We start from the raw sequence: 18,969 nt of genomic DNA, 5'->3' as shown, positions 1-18,969 counted from the left end.
GAGCAATTATACATGGACTGTTTAATGTGCTATGGTACTTCTTTTATTGAAAACAAAGTTTTCAGGTGTTATTAATTCTGTTAAACACAGATTCAGGAAGCTGTCTTATGGGATGTATATTTCACTGCCTGGCTGAATTTGCATTTATCTATTTACTTTGCTAAAGGTCCAATCAATACATATTGATGAGGCTGTGCCTTTAATTCTACCTTCATACACTTCTTCTAGACAGCAGGGTGGAGAAATGACAGAAAGCTGGTAGTGCTGATATGGTTGCTGTGGGCAGATGTATTGGTTTGCAGCATGTTGCGTAATGCCTTCTACGTGTCAGCTTGTGACGCATGGCCCGGTACCTTGATGACCCCGTTCGGCGTGGCTGGTTCGGGCCAGCGCAACAGCAGTGCGCGGCCATGCTCTCGCTTCTCCACGGTGAAGTTGGCCAGGCCGGTGGGTGGGGCCTCCAGGGTGCGCACCACTGCCCAGGGGCTGTATGTGCTGCCGGCCATATTGACAGCTTCCATACGCAGGCTGTAGGTGGTGTAAGGCTCCAGGCCAAAGATGCGTGCCTCCTGCTTGCTGCCCTGAACACAAGCAACGACAGACAGGTACTTTATCAATATGTATGCACAGTGATTCTGGACAACTGCTAAATTCAAAGTAAATGAATGGCTGCTTGTATTTAATAGAGACAGAAGAAACAGAAGTATAATCAAACATAGAGGGTAGGTGCTCAGAACCCCCGGTTTATTTTATATGAAACATTTATTATATTTATTTTTCCTTACTCCAGCCATTCCATAGATGGTCTTTAGACTTCTTCATTTGTTTATAAAACTGAACTGGACATTGGAGCACACACAAAGCAAACCCAAATTGGACATCCACCGAATAAATACAAATAAAACAAGAGCAACCCTCACTGGTGGTGCACGGGGACAAGTTTTTCACAATAATTTACGGATATGCTCATATCATAGACATGCATTACTTTCAACCAATGTCCCCGGTGCTTCATGAAACCATTTTCAGTTGTGCTTTACGCTGAACTGTCGGTTGTCACTTTCCCAATACGACTCTCGGTGGAGCGGCTGCTGGCACGCGCACCGAGGCCCAAGTTCCAGTTGGGGGCGCGGTGGTGGTGGTGGTGGTGGTGGGAACAGTGCGAATAGCAGTGAAAGTGCCTCCTGCACATGCTGGATAAACCGGGACCACAGCGTCCCTCTGCCGCAGAGTGCAAGCCATGAGTGCGGAATTTGCATAATGTGGGACAGCTTGTAAGATCAGAGAACAAAGCTGGCAAAATACAAGTCCGATAACGATTTTTAAATAGGTTTTTTCCCGCCTGCATTTTTTAAACAGCAAACAAGATTAATAATTCCCCTTCTGAAAAGGGGGGGGGAGGGAAGTTCTTTTGCAAATGCAGCCACTTAAACAGCGCCAAAAAACAACAGCATAAGCTCCCACGCAAACAATAATCTTTTTTTCCCAACAGATTAGACACCAAATTCATTACATGGCAGGAAGCTCTGGGACATTTAAAGGTATCTTTCATGCTGTGAAATATGGAAAGTGCGTGGACTATAAAACAGAAAACATATGCACATTGTCAATGGCGACAGCTGTTTCTTGCAGCTTTATTTCAGCACAGAGGATCGTTTCCCGCCCCTAGATGGCAATGCTATCAAACACTTAGCTCAACATGGATACCTAAGCCATTAGCGACCGCCCGCTTGTTCATCCAAGACACTCAAGGCGGCCATTAAAAAACGACTAAGAGAATTGATTTTGTTATAGATTTCTAAATAAATGTTTATGGCTTAGAGCCTTAAAAGTGGAAGTGTTTAAGTTTTCATTAGAGGGATTTCTTATACACTTAAATTAACAGGCATAGACTGTGCAGCCATATGAAAATGGGAAGGAGACTTTTTCCCCATAAACATATACAAATGAATGGAAGTACATATGAACAAGGCTGAAGGCCAGTTGAACAACTCAGCTGGAGGTATTTTTTTCCCCTCAGCATCATGTCTGAAAATTAATGTGGTATTTTAAGAAAATGGTTCCTGTTGCAACTTATTTCCATAAGAAGTCAATGGCAAATAAAGACTTCATAAGTTCAACAGTCAGGGATGTAAAAAAAGGATAGTGCAGTTTAAATCATATGTTTCAAACTCTAAATAGATTGAACAGTAAAACTTCATGCAGTTCTGTACAAGATGAGAGTCACTGGATGACAGAACTTCATAAGCTGAAAATATTAAACCCTACAGTTCTTAATGCAGCACATGGTCAATTCACGAATGCAAACAGGTGTAACTCCGGAGATCCTCCACACAGCCACTTCCAAGTGTAAACAAATTTGCACATAATTTCATATTAGTAACAAACCCATGTGGAAAGGCTTATTCACTGATGCATTACAGAAACATCAAAATGTACTTAGATGTAACATGTTATGGCTCAGTTCTGAGAAATTCCTCGTTTGTTTGAAGAAAAAGAAAGGCTTTCGACCTTTTCTTTTTCCATATGGAAAGCAGGTCTTCCTTGCCTCGTCGTGTCTGCATATATGTTATTTTACCTGACAGCAGTGGGAGCACACAAGGCCAGATGATGATTTTAATTAAGAATAACCATGTGTATTTGTCACAAAAATTATGCTGATTAGTTCAAAACAGAGATTCTTGACCCTTCAAAGGTGCATGAGTGACTCATTTCCATACGTACGAACTGTCGCAAACCCCTGTGATTTCACATAGTACCAGAATTTGAGAATTTCAAAAATTTCGAAATTTTGAAAAACTTTGAAAAGCATTCCCTAAAAAGGGATGACCTGGTTTTATAACTATGAAACTTATTTACTCATTTATACACCTGGGTGACTTTACTGGAGCAATTTAGGGTGCGTACCTAATTCAAGGGTATTACATCTGTAAGTGGCATTCAAACCTGTGACCTTTGAGTCCAAAGGCAGCAACTCTAACCCTAATCCTACCAGATGCCCCATTTGTACTCTTTAATGCACTATTTCTACTAGTGTATTAACAAGTGTTTTAATTGTTACAGCTGAATACATATTGTCTGCTTCACAGAAACCATCAGTGCCATATAAGAATAAAAAAAACAGAAAAATTCCAAAACAACCTGAAAAGAGAAAAATCCGCAGAAGTCACTGTGTTGCTGTCAAAGACTTCTCATGAAAAAAATTAAATTCTTAAAAATGTATAGCAACAGTCTGGGAGATAGTGGTGAATACCAAGAAATGTTTAACTACCACAGACTGTGGAAATACTAATAAAATACCAGAAGTGCAATAAGAAAAAAAGAAATCGACTTTGCACAGAACAAAAGGGAAATGTAGCTGCAAGCTGTAACAAAGGAGTGACGTGAGTGAACCAGTGGAACTGCATTGTGATTGCCATGCCGTGTGCTGGGAACATGCGAATCCTCCTCAGGGAAGACTGCGGACTGCTGGGAGATTTCATTTAGGTGTGCCCACGTCACACTGGCTGCCATGATTATTTTTTGGCGGCTTGAAGCCGACCGGTAGGCCTGCGGCACGGTCGAGATGCGCCACTCAACTCTGCCGACAGCGTTTGTTCTCCAGCCTGGTGACTGACCTCAGTTAGTCAGCGTGAGGACAAAGATCGGCGTGACCTTGTTCTGCCGAAGGGGTCGCACACATTTTGCCTCATTTTGGGATTTTAATAAATACTTCCAACTCTCCAATTTGAGTGGCACCAGGGGATGTAACTGCCTGTGCTAGCAGGTAAAAAATCTAAAAGAAAACTGGTTAAACTTCACATAACTCCAGCTCTGCAATCTCCACTTCACGTCATACACGATGTCATGACTGTGAGTTCTATAAAAACTGTCCAGTGTAAAGTGCTGAATCTTGAGCTTCTGTAATTAATATGCCCAAAAGGATTTCTATAAACTGTGGGGGGAAAAGAAATAGATTGTCTCTTTTTTACAGAAAATTATTAATAAAGCAGTAAACTTTCTTAAATTTGCATGTAGCTCTTTCAGCACCATGGAAAGCGCCATTCACTTGAACTTTTTTCACTTCCCTCAGAGTTCATTCTTTTAATACACACAAAAAAAGTTTGCGTTACTGCCTGCCTGTAAAACAGGTCAGCATAACACAAGCCACAGAAAGTCTGGCAGATTTGCAGTCCAATCTCTACTTTAATTATTAACTGTTTATCCATAAGCCTCGAGGAGAAGAGAAGGACTTCAATCACATGAAGGGCTCTTGAATCAGGGAATGGAGGTCTGTCCCAGCTGTGTCTGTTCCAGGGTCTAGAGTGGGTGCGCATTGATGAGGGCCATGGCCTAATGAACCCACTTCTCCAGACCCTTCGCAGACATCCTAAAGACCCATTTAACAAACCAGCCTGTCCAAAGGCAGATTAGTGCCTTTTCCTCTCCTCTCAGATCAAAAAGTGTCTCCTTATTCTCAAGAGGAAAAGCAGGAACACAACTATAAATACTGTAGAGCTAAATACCTGAAAAGAATAAAGTCGTAGTGATGGCATGCAAGGTTTTGAATGTGTTTCCAGACTGATTTTTAGGAACTGCTGATTGTTCTTCAGTAGGATGGCGAAAGGCATTCGGCCACACGGCTGATTTCATTAATGCAGGACTTGACACATACTTATATCTGTAGCACAAAAACACAGCTGTTTCAACAAAGACACTTGAGAGTAAACAAATGTATTTCTTTGCAACAATATGGTCCAAATGATTTGTCTGTGAATGAATAGAAACAGAAGGAATTATCTGAGTGTTTACAACACAGCCATTTGACCCATGTAAGGACGGTAAAGCTGTGGCTGAGACAGATGCATTGACCATCTCAAGGGTTACTGTCTAGAACAAAAAAGACAAACAGGGTGCACAGGAAAACTCAATACCAATCAAACGTTGTCACCAGGGTTTAGCTAAAAGGGTGCAACCCTTTGAAGGTTGTGTGTTATTTTTAATCACTGCATTATTAGCATGCTCCTTCTTTAAAACGGCTACTTGTGGTTGCAGTTCCGCCCTTTATCAGACTTCTCCATATGCGTTCTATGTCTACAGTGAGCCATGGTCCAGCAATCCCCCATTACGTTTATGCAGCCTTCACTGTGTTCTTAATGATAAACTAACAGATTGTAAACATGCTGCTGGCATTTCTCTCTCTTTTTTTCCTGGGTATTTTTTAAACAATGTCCTTCATGTTAGAGTGGTTACAGGCGGCAGAAGGACATCATTAGAGCAGTGGTTAAACTGTAATTTACACCATTAGGAAGGCAGGAGCAATTTTTATTGCCTAGTAAATTTCAGTGCTGAAATATTTGGACCATATGGCTCAATTTGTGTAATAACCTTAATTTCTTGCACCCTTCAGGTCCTCCTGCCTCTCTGCCACTCCGGCAGAGCCCAGGGTTCGGCAGGAAAGGCAAACTGTCTATAGCGCGAGAGTTGAGATTAATAAGGTGTCACGTCCTGTTTCGGTGAAGGCGTCGGAACGGCGGCCAGATGGTATCTCTGCAAATGACTGTCAGGGGTCCTGATCTAATCAATAGGATGTATTAATACATCCTCCCATCGCTGCTTCTGCACAGGGCCACTGTGCAACATCTGGAAAGGGATAGGCTGGGGGAGCTAGAGGAAAAGGAGGGGGATAAATAAATAAATAACTGAGAAAACGGAAAAAACTGACTGGCACTCAGAAAGGTTGGTTCTTTATAGAATCAAACTGGGCTCGATTAATTCCTTGTGTAGGATGGGTAAGTGCTTGGTAATGGTGGTGATGATGGGGGGAGGGGAGAGATGTCTGTGCATGCTGGCAAGGGCCTTCATTCCAAGCTGCATTGACCGCCTGCGCTGCGTACCCTCATTCAGTCCAATCGGTGCGACGCCCCCATTAATCACCGCCGCTGGCACAGAGCGGGGGCTCCCGGCCCGGCCAGGGATCGATAGCTGCCCAAAACGAGGGCCGGGACGGGCCTGCACGGGCGGGCGCGTGGCGTTGCACGGCGGGCTCCCGTCAACGCTACATTACCGAATGTTACTGATGAGCAGCGCTGAACATCTCGCCATCTGCTGTGGGGCTCAGTTTCGACTTCTACACCACACTTCTGCCAAGAGCAACAGCATACACAAGAGCACCTATACCTTTTATTTACTGAACAAAACTACACGGAAACAGTAAGTGAACCAGAAACAGCAATTCCAGCCAATGCAGGACTCTGGTGTTGTCTGCATACTGGGTACAACTCACAGCATGTGTTCAGTGCATTCATGAAACAATACTAATTACATATATATTAACAAAAATTTTGTGAACGCAGGAGACATTAAACCAGCATGTGTGCAATGAAGAAAATTTGCACGGTGCAATCTGTGGTTTTTTGCAATCCAGAATGCATGGAGTGCATCCTAGTTTTTCTCCTTACTTGGAAAATATCCCCCATCATGAATTCCTAAAAAGTCATTACCAAGCAATTTACTTAGAGTAAATCCTTCCAAATGACATGGCTCATACCCTCATCGCTATCGTATCCTTTCTTCCCTCAAAATCAGTGAACTTCATGACAGAGAATCAACCTGTAGTCACTCAACAGTTGGCTACAGAAAAATCAATAGACAGCCAACTACGGGCCAAATATCGACACGGAGAGGGGGACAGCTGATATAGCACAAAGCCTGTGCCAAAAAAGACCCAGCAGGATCAATGGATTATAAATGTAGCCCTGAGAAATTGCCCTAATAACCACGTTGCAACCCCCTCTGTGGAGGGTGGCTGGTTACAATTGAAAGTTGACAAGCACAACAGTGATGGCGGAAATAGTTGAAATCCAGTACCCAATCTGGATCTCAGAAAAAGAGGAGGGCAGCAGAGTAGGCAAGATGACACATGGTATGTTATATGAATAAGGACGAGAAAAAAAAAACTTCACAAATTTGGCTGCGGTGTATTTTACATGTTCTCTTACTGTTACCTTTCTTTAGTCTTTATTTTTTCTCAATCTTAGTTTTCTTTAGAGTTTATCCTTAGTGTAATTTTCTGTGTCCTTTGCTGTACTCATATGCACACATCTACATCAGTACACTAGAGTTCTGTTGAGAATGGATGCGGAACAGCTGCAGAGTTTGTTTATGGTTTCTGTTGTCACTTCACTGGATGTTTTATCCAGCTGAGAGCAGCAACTGTGACAGCAGCGGGTTTTAGGTGTTCGGGGGATCTGCAGCTCGCCTCGAGGAGGCCGCTTGTGTTTTCTCAACAGAGGTCTGGTGTTCAGGGTGACAGGAGCTTGGACACAGGGCAAGCAGGGGTGTGCTGAGACATCATGCTGACTGTCTTTAGTATACACTCATGATGTGGGCTTTTACAGTGGTGGGCTGATGGAGTTTTACAGTCTTGCACTTGTCTAAGTGTGACATTCTATCTATCTATCTATCTATCTATCTATCTATCTATCTATCAGTTCTTGTCCTTGAAACTTTATGAATAGATGGGCAGATGTGTCTGAACAATGAAGACCTAATAATTGCTTGATGTCAAAGCTGCACACAAAGTACAATAATGTAAAATAAAATAATGTAGAACAAAAGGGAGTTGGGAAAACCATTGTTTCTCCATCCTTAGACTATGTAAATGGATCTTTTATTACAAGAAAGTACACAGGAAGGGAATGACTCCAGCAACAAAATTAAAATAGAAAAAATAAAATATAATAAAAATAAATAACTTGCATACCTGACACCTTTGCCAAAGAAAACTTTCAGTGTTAGGTTTGTATACTAAGCTACATACATTTATTTCCAATTTATACAGCTGGGGAGATGCATACATACTAGAGAATTTCAGGATAAGTACAATATACAGTATGTCTGCATGTTCCAATTACAAATATAGTCTGTATAATGGTGATGCAATTCAAAGTTTTCTTTTCCTACATCACATCAAGGGCAAATCCTATTTGTAAGGGTAAGACAAGCTCTTAAACTCTCAGAATTGCTATTATTACTACCATCAGTGAAGCAAAGTTGCTCCTTGTTCATGCCGAGGAAAAATCAGTCCAAAAATAACAAAAGAAAAAAACTACAGCAAATTTCATCAGGTCAGGGTCATAACTCAGAGGCCCAAAGATGCAGAGAAAATTAATTACCACCTGATTAACAGCAAACTACCTGATATCATGCATTCCCTTCCACCCAGACTTTCAGAGGTCAAGAATCTGGAAGGACTGCCAAGAGAACATGGTGGCAACTGTAAATTATTTCATAAGAAAGGAGGAGCTGAGAAAAAACTATCCATGATGACGTTCATTAATTGCATCGCAAATAATTAATTTGTCTATTGCTGTGCATCCATCTTGGGCTCAGAGGGGGAGAGCAAAGAATCATGGGAACTTTGGGTGCATCTCCCTCTCTTGTACTGTCTGCCTTCTTGGCATTTAATTAAAGCAGCTCCACTGAGGACATGATACATGATATGAGAAACATAAAGGGGCCCTGGAACCTTTGAGACAGGAATGATTTTTCTAAATGTAACATTAGCCTACAACTGTAGGCAACTGAAGAAATAATAGTACAGTACTGTTTTGTGATACAGCCTCAGGAAGAAAATAACATTGTGAAGAATTAATAGACTCAAATGGTGTAAGAGGAGAAATCACGGTGAGATATTTTGTTTTTAGGAACAACTAGCTGTTCTGCTTGACTTTTTCAAAATTTGACCTTATACCGTATACATTCAAACAAAGCCGTTTTGTCTTAAAATGTATTAAGTTATTTATTGAAAATGTCAGATTCATTCCAAATACTTCAATATATGAGTTGTACGAACTCAATTATAAGTTACAGAAGTGTGTGGCAACGATGAAAGATAATTCAATTATAATAGACCTTTGTGGATTTTAGAAAAGTCAACAATGCTTGCTATTCAATTTTTGTTAATATTTTTCACTGGCCTAATCACTGTTGTCGTAATTCAATCCAGTGCTGGATGAGGACATCTGCAAATCCAAGACTTGATTTGGTCATCAGACTTATTGGCAAAAAGAACTGTATGCACAAAGACTGCACAAACATTTAAGTTGTGGGTCAGTTTTCTAAAAACACAACCAAAATATAGGGGGGGGGGGGGGGGGTGTTGAAATTCAAGAGGAAGGGAGCAAGTCAAAAAAATTATTTGAACAAGCCAGTTTGTAAGGAATTGTTTAAAATACTCATTTTCAAAACAGAATATGAGACTGTTTGAAATTTCTCTGTAGTACTTAAATACAGTGTTGTGCATTTTCTACTTTTCTCTTGTTCTTTCCCCTTATCATTGTCAGTGTCTCACTCACAATTCTGTGTCAGATGGGGATCTTGAAAGTATATTCATTCTCATTGGTTCCCTACTGGGTTACTTGGAGCCAACCCCCTATGTGCTTTCTGTAAGCGAGATAGCCCTAGATGTTGATTTGATCAAGAGATGCAGAGCCATGCCATATAACATAATAAGCAATTCAAACACACAAAGAAGTTTGCTCCGTTCAAAAATGAGCATTATCACAAAAATACCATTAAAATTCCGTGTGCATGTGACTCTGCTGAATTCTACTCTTTATTTCACATGTGCTCAACCGAAGTCGGCTGATAAACGATCACAGGCATCGTTTGGCAGTTAAATATAAATGAGGGCAGGTTAAAGGTCACAATTTACATTGAATATAAATCGCGACTGACAAACACAAAGGTCAAAGCAGAAGTTATAGTGTGCCAGACTCGGTGAGGAGGGTGTCAATACTGAGGAGCAAAGCACAGCACAGCACAAACTCTTCCTCCTCTACAACTTCCATGACTTATGTCTTCATCTGTCTCCTACCTGGTCAACAATATCATTTCTAATAGCTTTACTAGTTGCATCACAGGTCTTCAGCCTTGGCCTTGAGGACTAGAATGTGAGCAAAGTTTTCCAGCTGCTGTCTTTTAACAACTCAGCAATGAGAGCCCAGCTAATTTCAGAAATAGTTCAAATGATTAAGTGCTCAGGTAGCATAAAAATGTGCACACAGACTGTGACCCTCCAGGTCAAGAAGTTATAAAGCCTAGGAAACCATTATTAGTGTGGACTTGTTTCACATCATTGAGCAAATAAGCTTACAGACATCATAATGCTGCAGTTATTATTTCAAACATTATATATAACAACAGTAGTCTGGACAAATAAGTCTATAAGGCTATATTTAAATTTTTTTAAATTAAAAACATCTTTGCAAAAGAAATGAAAAAACAATTTGTAAAAAAAATTGATGAAAAAAATTTGTAAGCACTTCTCAAATTCTTAATTTTCACATCCTTGATGCATTATTTTCATAGAGCATTATTTTCTAAATAATTTTTATTTGAATTCACACACACACACACACACACATTTTCAGAACCGCTTGTCCCACACGGGGTCGCGGGGAACCGGAGCCTACCCGGTAACACAGGGCGTAAGGCCGGAGGGGGAAGGGGACACACCCAGGACGGGACGCCAGTCCGTCACAAGGCACCCCAAGCGGGACTCGAACCCCAGACCCACTGGAGAGCAGGACTGTGGCCCAACCCACTGCTCCACCGCACCCCCTATTTGAATTCATTCACTGATTAATTATCTATAACTGCTCTTCCAGCGCAGGGCACAGTGGTATGGAGCTTATCCCAGAAGTATATGGCACTAGACTAGGCAGCACACACCCCAGACAGAACAGCAGCCCATTGCAGGGCTAACCAAATTCAGTATTGCATTATTGCAAAGATCTGAAGGTTAGATATTTCTTACTCATTTGGTTCCAAGAGTTAGCCACTAAGTCTACTTAAATATTAACAACATAATTTGTTTTTATAAAGGCATATTAAACTATCTGACTGCACCTTGAGCCCATGAGAATACCCTTCTCTTTCTGTCAAGGTAATTGCTCTGAAGTTGAAATGATTGCTCCATCAATGTTAATGGGCTCTGAACTTCAATAAACTGGTCACTTGCCAATAACCTGTTCTCACCTTTTGTGCTAATGTTATTCCAACTCTATTTATTAGGTTATGTTAGAGCACTTGAGTGGTCACTTGTCCTGAAGAAGTGACTTGAATCTGGTTGTGCTGGACACAACAATCCATGAGAGGGTCATTGTACCTAGTGCTGAGACAGACTCTGTGTGTGTGTGTGTGTGTGTGTGTGTGTGTGTGTGTGTGTGAGAGAGAGAGAGAAAGAGACAGAGAGAGAAAGAGACAGAGAGAGAAAGAGAGAGGTTAGGGTTAGGTTGTGGGGTTAGGGTGGCCATGCATACAAGGTGTGTTGAGGATAAAAAATGACAGTGCATGGTGGAAATGGAGACTGAGAGACTCTGATCTGATAAACTTTATGTATTACCTAAAGTGTGGAAGGCAGGCAAACAGGCACCTAACTCATGTGTGTGTGTTTGTCTGTGCGTGTTTTCAAAAACATAGCATTACCTAATTCACTAATAGTTTAACAGTTCCATGTGTCTGCTATTATTTTTCTGGATTCTTGTTACTATTTAGTAATCTCCCATACTGTTTATAACTTTGCTCCCAGTTCCCCAGGGCCATATTGAGACCACAGAAGGGAGAATTTGCCCTCCTCCTTTGACTCCTTTCACTTGTGGCATTTCTGTCACCCTAAACATAACAACCTGTCATATCTCACAGCTTTAGAACTTGCAGTTAGTAACCAAAAGCAGATAATGTGGCCATGACTCAGAACGGGTTCTTAGCTGTGAAAATTCAGGAAGAGGGTGTTCAGTATCTGAGCCATTGTGGTGTCCTGTACTCACAACCCCTTCCTCAGTTTAGTGTAAACTACTGTGGCACTATAAATGAAATAAACCAATGCAGACTGCAACAAAACCAAGCGAAACATATTAATACGCTTGTTCTCAACCGAAAAAAACAATCTCGCAGCAGAAACTGGAAATCATGTACCATGTGACTTACTGACATTGCCTTTAATTACTTGACCATGTTCACTTTTGTGTGACAATCTTGCAAAAAAATTCCTTGAGTTATACTTAACCAACCTGTTTTTAGGGGTCAGGGAATAATCATCCATATTTTCAAACAGTGGCAAATTGTTTTTGTTGTTTTTTATTCCCTCTGGAAAACCACCTGTGCACCACATACTGACAACTTGTTTGTGAAAATGTGCTGTACTGAATAAAATCTGATAGACTGGTTTTGAGGCCTGCCTTCAACTTGGCCAGTCACTGGCAACAGCCTGAGCCCATGTCTATTCTAACAGTTAACTCCCTGTATTTCTATGATACTTTTCCGCTTTGTGCAAACGCCGCAAGACACAGCGCAAAGACAACCGTGTTTTGGCGTATTTGTGCTCCTCTCCTGAGGTGTACGCTGTCAGCTTGTTTACTGAGCTGCCAGGTTGGATTTGGGGCTGTTTGACAGGTGCAATGGAGGAGCTGGGGTACAGGGGGGTTGGAAGCATAGCCTCCGTTGCGGTTCCTGGAGGACCCGGCCCCAGGCGGTCCACATGCAGCCTGCAGGCCCGTTCCCCAACGAACAGATGGCACAGGCCCAGCGGGTGCAGCCCAAACAAATGTGCAGCCCGCACGGTGCCGGGACAAAGCGCCAGGGCCCCACCACAGCCCGCACACCTCTCCGGGTGTCCTTTTCAGGCAGGATGGTCCTCTACAATAAAGGCAAGTTTGTTTTTGCTTATTTTCAATATGTAATTGTATAGTGGAAATAAAGGGGAGCAAAGCAAGCAGTCAGTCTGGGAGCGTAATTTTTTTCCACTTTCTCAAGAAAAATCATGATCCATTCCTACAAACAACCATGTCCTTGAATTCATAATTATAAAAGAAAATCTCACCTGCATAGTAAGTGCAATGGCAGAAGAGGCATTGAGGGTGGGGTCGCTCACATGTTTCTGGTAGATCACCCTGTACTTTGTAATGACACCATTAGGGAGTTCGGGCTGAGTCCAGTTCAGCAGTACAGAGTAGGCGCCGCTGGCCCTGGCAGTGGGTGTGGCCATGCCTTCAGGCTCTGCCTCCATGGTGAGAGCTGAGGCCCATTGGCTGTAGGTTGAGCCTTCGTTGTTGAGAGCTTTCAAGCAGTACTCATATTCACTGAAGGGCTGCAGGCTACTGGATGCATCAGTGAACTCAAGAGGCCCCTCAGACCAGATGAAGATCAGCAGCTCCCTCTCAGTACCCAGGGGCCGCCTGGAGAGAAGACCACATGTCCATCAACAGGTGCGAACAAGCTTGAAAACATGCAGCACATGTAAACAGCAGACATACACATTTCAGTAAAGACTAAAGACTTGTGAGGTCCACATAAACACCTTGGCTCTGAAAAGATAATAATATAGCAATATAATGTTCCACTTCTACCTACAGCTTTTTATAAGTTCTTTTTATAAATTAACATAGCTAATGGCTTGCAGAAAAATACAAGAGACTCTCAGCTGAAGACAGCAAGGCAAAATGACAGAGAAATTGCTAACTGAATAATGCCTGTAGTGCAAGCCTACGGCAAAACACCATGGACAGAGATCTGAACCTGTATGGTCTTTTATGCCTTATCTGAATGCAAAGTCACTGTATGCTCACTGATACTCATTCAGACTGCATGAAAGATGCTTTTATTATTATTATTATTATTATTAAGACACATACATACCTACACACGTGCTCTTTAACAAGGTACAAATATCCAAATAATATACCAAACTGGTGCTAAAAATGGCAAACGTGATACCAGATGGAGGGGTGGATGGAAACATTCACAACTATGTCCTGTTTCTCAAAAGCACAGTCACAAAATGTTTCTGATTTTCCCAGGTGTGTTGGGAAGCTACTCCAAGGCTGTGGTTTCTTGCGCATTCTTCAGAACTGTCAGCTGGAACAGTTCCTTTTGGTTTGCTGTGGAACCACAGTCAGATTATTGTCCTTGATATGTCTGTGCTTTAAACACTAACCGCATGCTGCTGCTGGCTTTGCGACTTTCTCATCTTCTCTGAAAAGCCGGCTGCCTCCAAGAGACGTGGAAATGTCAAGGTTCAGCGGGGAGGTGATGAACTGTGCAGTCCTGCAGCACCAGCTGCTCTGCCGCACCTCCCTGCGACCTGCAGTCTGTAGTCCCTGACTACGCCCACTGTGCCGGCGCTCACAAGGACATCCGGTGGCCGACGGCAAGTTGTTTTCTTTGTCGTAAACAAATTCCACCAGAGCAGTTCTAAGTTAAATCTTGTAAAGATAGATAGATAGATAGATAGATACATAGATCCTGAAGAAAACTGCACATTGTCTCTCATTAGCTAAGGACTTACTGGAAGTTACTGGATGTTAAGAAACACAAAATGAGTTCTAGTTCTCTCCATGTAAAATCAGCACATCTCCATGAGTCTCTCTTTTTCTGGGAAGTCTGCTTCACTCACAGGATCCAAAGTCAAGCTGTTCAGATGAATTGGTGACTCTGTCTTGCTTATAATGTATTCCTGTACGAATATTTGCATAAACACCCCGAGAGGGACTGACATCCTCTCCTAGGTTTATCCTCCTTTGTCGGTTCCAGTAATCAGTGTGATTCCCACTGGATAGTGAGTTACTAAAAATATAGATATTTCAGAAACACATCCGGCATCTTCACAGACATTTTGAAGTCCTTTGTACAGTAGAAATTAGTTGACGATTAAATGATCCAAAAACAACAAACACCCTTTGTTTAAGAGTCATAATAAACAAAGGAGGAGTTCAAATAAGATGGACATTTCAGGTCCAGGTCTGTGTTGCAACCCAAGAAGCTGATCACCTGGCACAAATGGAGGGAAAATGGCTGCTGCATGAAGAGCAGACGGGAGTTGGGGGTGGGGTGGTGGTGGGTAGGACGGTAGCACGTGGTGGAGGACGGGGCCTCGTGAGGTGGAACAGTTCAGCCCGTTCCATGCGGACCAAGCCTTGGTAACTCCCCCCACAACTGCAGGCCTTTGTGGTGCTGGAGAAAATGACATTTGGCGCCTCTTTGCCTGCCTTCCATTGGGTACAGGAGAGGAAAGGAAGGGAGGGCGTCGGGGGGGGGAGACATACTCCATAATCCTGCCCGCATTAGAATAAAGATAAACAGGCCAGCCGCGGGGGCACCCTGCCCCTCACACTGTGCAGCTAAACTACAGCATGCAGTCAGCACGGCAACCTGCTATGAGCATCATTTCCAAACGTGCACCACCGAATGAACGTTGGCCTCTGTTGCTAAGACAATCTACAAAGCCAGGCTTATACTATCAGAGAAAAAAGGTTTTAAAGGATTTAACTGCAAGCTTCTGACTATGTTTTCCTCAAGATTTGTGCTGAAGTAAACTGATGAATTAGATGGTGTATTATGCATTCACAATAGCATGCACATTAGTGGCTAAGAAGATGGACTAGTAAACCTGAAGGTTGCTGGTTCAAGTTCCAGGATGGGCTCTGCCCTAGCTTTTTGATCAATGAATCAAGCTGTATTCATGTTCAGATGTGAACAACCAACTGCTGAAAGTGCGGTCAGTTCATACTCTCATGAAAACAATAAGTCTGCTATTACTGGTTACTGTGACAAAAAAAGAAAAAATTACAAATGACTTTCAGCAGAGACAACATAATCGGGTAATGGTTTTTTTTAATTGTATGTTAAACTCATCCACTTTCACAGATATTATTGTGTTTTCATTGGTGTCACGTTTGATTAGTCTGAGATTATTCTAGTGTGATAGAATCTTACCGTATTACCGTACTGTGTGCCTGTTGAAAATTCACACCAGGACTAACCATACCAAGGATTTAACAAAGGTAGTTGCTCCAGCTGAGGTGTGTTGCTCACAACACGCCATTCAATGGGTTAATCTACATGCAGAGATGGCTTTGAATGGCAGGTTGTCTGTAACGATGCTGTCAAGACCCGAGATCTGGATCATAAATATATTTAGGGAGAATCCGAGATACAAGGAGGATATGATGTACAGCTGCAGTTAATTTCAAGTCTTGTACATTATGACTAAAAAAAAACACATATTAAAATAAGTAAAAATTTCTTGACAAAATTCAATAAATTATGGAGTGATACATTTTTCCCACTATATGTAGTTTTACACACAAGGAGTTAAGCCAGATGTTACAGAAAAACCTAAGTGCTATGGTAAATTTAGTCAAATAAAACAGAGATTAAATAAAAATTACTGCTGTACAAAGAGAGGAACAGAGAAGACTGGCTTTGAAGGTTTATGGTGCTGTGTTTTGTTCCATTTATTCAGACCCACGTCGTTCTCTGCGTGGCTCATATTAAACCCATCCAGGCGTCCTCTAAACACGGCGGATTCTCCGGATATGCTAATTATATTTTTTCAGGAATTTGCCAGGCTTAAACTGCTCTGACCTTGCATATGTATGACAACGGTCAACAAGCTGTCCCGCCATTGACTAAACACTCCCTGCATGATAACGGCTGAGAGAGGAACAGGGAATAGAATGCAAACAATCGCTATTGCACACTTGCATACTTTACTGAAATGCAGTGTGCTAAAATATATAATCCAAAGAAGCAAAATGTGATTATTCAACACACTGAAGGACTTTGTTTGCTACAAGAGGGTTAAGTGTGTTTTAAAACCAAAATTTAATTAGGGTAAAATTTAAGGTATGGTTACACGTAGTTCGTCTTTTATAATTACAAAAAAAAAAACTATCACCCTACTGAAAAAGGGCTGGCAGCAATAAAACGACCCTTTGACACAAATCTTCATTTTACAACAACATTGACTTGGACAACAAAATATTCACTCTATTTAATTACTTGGTATTTTTGTCTTTCCATATAACGCATAATGCAGTAAATCTCCCCCATCTCCATCACATCCATTTTATATGCCATTTCAGCATGAAGAACATATGATGTGTTCTGGTTTGTGTAACCCAGAGTCTTATGGCACAAATGTGTGGACAGCTGTCGGCAGAAGTGGGCGGTCGACTGACATGGCAGAGCACCACAGTGTGCTCTTCTGTATTCCCCTGTGAATAAACCAGCTCTGCGTGCCTCACTCCTGGGAGCTGGGAACCAGGAACTGGAACGATGGACCGTTTATGATGGTGATGTGATTGTGTCACGTCCTTGTGAGCTTCATTGCCCCTGAGTCGACAGGACACTATGGCATTCTGTTTCATATTACTCTTTATATCGGGCTCTGGTGTGCTTGGAATACTCAAAGCCAACAGGGCCGCATCAGTGCGTGTTTCTGCCTGCCACTCTCGGCTCCTCCCTAACTCGTACTTTCTCCCCTGGTCCATCCTGACTGGATTGAGCCTGACTGGCGTGCAGGATCTGGGACTCACCATCTCAGGTTCTAAATATATGTCACTATTTAAACAAATACAACAGGTTTACAGTTTTGAGCAGAGAAAGACCTGGTGTCTGGAATGATTGCAGATGGGATTCAGACCTAAAACCTCTAGGTCCAAAGGCAGCAGCTCTAACCACCACGCCACCAGCTGCCCCATTAACAAATAAAGGATAATAAGAAACAAAATTTTAATGAATGACTTATGTTACTTTGAATTACTTTCCACTACTTTTAATTAACTTTATCCTTGTTCTATTAATTAACATTAATAAAGTATAAAGCTCCCCTGCATTACTAAACTGTTATTATTCAGAGAAACTGAATAGCTGTTGATGCTTTGCTTGTGAGAGCAATACACAATTGGAACAGTCTTCATTCCAATAGGCAAATCATGTAATCAAGTAATATTTATATATGTGTAAGATATAACACAAAGCACTGAGGGGTACCAGTCATGAACTGTGCTTTATTAAAATTTTTACCCAGATTGTTATTCACAATAATGATGCTTCATTAGCTGTGTAGCGTTTCAAAGCTGCGCCTGATAGTGCTCACTTGCCTGGAGGTTGTGCCTGTGCACTTGCTCTTCACCAGAAGATGGCAGTGGACTTTAAACTGGCCCTGGAAATGTGCACTGGCATATACTCCACATGTGAGAGGATGAGCAATGGCAAACGATCCTCACTGTGCAAAATGCTTATCAAGACTATTTGCTGCATTGCTGGGATTTCCGCAGTGGGATTTCCAGTGGAACCAATGATAATGTCCAAGTCTAGTAAGAAGTGGCAAGAAAAATCCTATGGCACTTAATAGTTTTTTTTTTGAAGTTAGTAAATAATTTGATGTTATTAATTTGTTTGTTGGCTGATGTTCAGTGTAACCACCCCACCCAAGGCTACAACAGCAGCAATGATGGGGAAGGGAGTTTAAAATGAAAATCGTCAGATTACAGGTTTAGGTTCTTAACAGCTATGTTGCATAGTGGTCAATTAGGTGTATTTTTAGGATCCTGCACCATTTCTTCTTTGCATTTCTTTTTGTTTTTGAGCTGACAAAAAAAACCAAATAATGAAAATAATTTGCTTTAAAAACCATATTTGGAAAATCCATTAGATATGTTTCTTCAGACATAATCGACAGTTATGTTTACTATTTACTACTTCACAGCTATAAGGTGTTCTCTGATGACTGGGTTCATATGAGTTGTTGAGTTGTTGCTGTACTATAGATAATGTCTCAACCCAAAAGGCCCTTCAGAACCAGAAGGGCAATGTTATGTTGCTGCAGGAAGACAATCGGACAAGACAAAGACCCCTAGTGGCAGCTAGATTGTTAAGTAGAGATGGGCAGCTCTCAACAAGACCTGATCTAGCTGTACTTAATGGTCTGTAGGTATCTTACCTGTGTATATAGTAAGCACGTATGAGGCCGTTGGGCTTGCGTGGGGGTCTCCAGCGCACCTCTATGACAGTGGGCCCAGTGGCAGTAACCACTGGGGGGTCCAGCTCCTCTGGTGGGGCTTCAGATGTCTGAACATATACAGGTTCACCAACACCACACCCACCTAGGCCAAACAAACAGAAGCTTCAACAGGTCCCACA

General features: G+C 41.9%; 1 protein-coding gene across 1 annotated transcript in view; it reads right to left on the bottom strand.

The window, feature by feature from the left end:
- Positions 1–18,969, bottom strand: part of ush2a (Usher syndrome 2A (autosomal recessive, mild)) — a 195,942-nt gene that overhangs the window by 12,701 nt on the left and 164,272 nt on the right. Inside the window, exons 59-61 of the mRNA XM_018726893.2 lie at positions 18,770–18,932; positions 12,866–13,220; positions 354–581 (exon numbers count right to left, since the gene is read on the bottom strand). Of these exons, the coding sequence (XP_018582409.2) occupies positions 354–581; positions 12,866–13,220; positions 18,770–18,932 (746 nt within the window). The remainder of the gene's footprint in view (positions 1–353; positions 582–12,865; positions 13,221–18,769; positions 18,933–18,969) is intronic.

This window comes from Scleropages formosus, chromosome 15 (genome assembly GCF_900964775.1).
Source record: "Scleropages formosus chromosome 15, fSclFor1.1, whole genome shotgun sequence".
Taxonomy (NCBI): domain Eukaryota; kingdom Metazoa; phylum Chordata; class Actinopteri; order Osteoglossiformes; family Osteoglossidae; genus Scleropages; species Scleropages formosus.
Note: the sequence above shows the minus strand (reverse complement) of the source record. Positions and strands in the feature narration are given on the sequence as shown.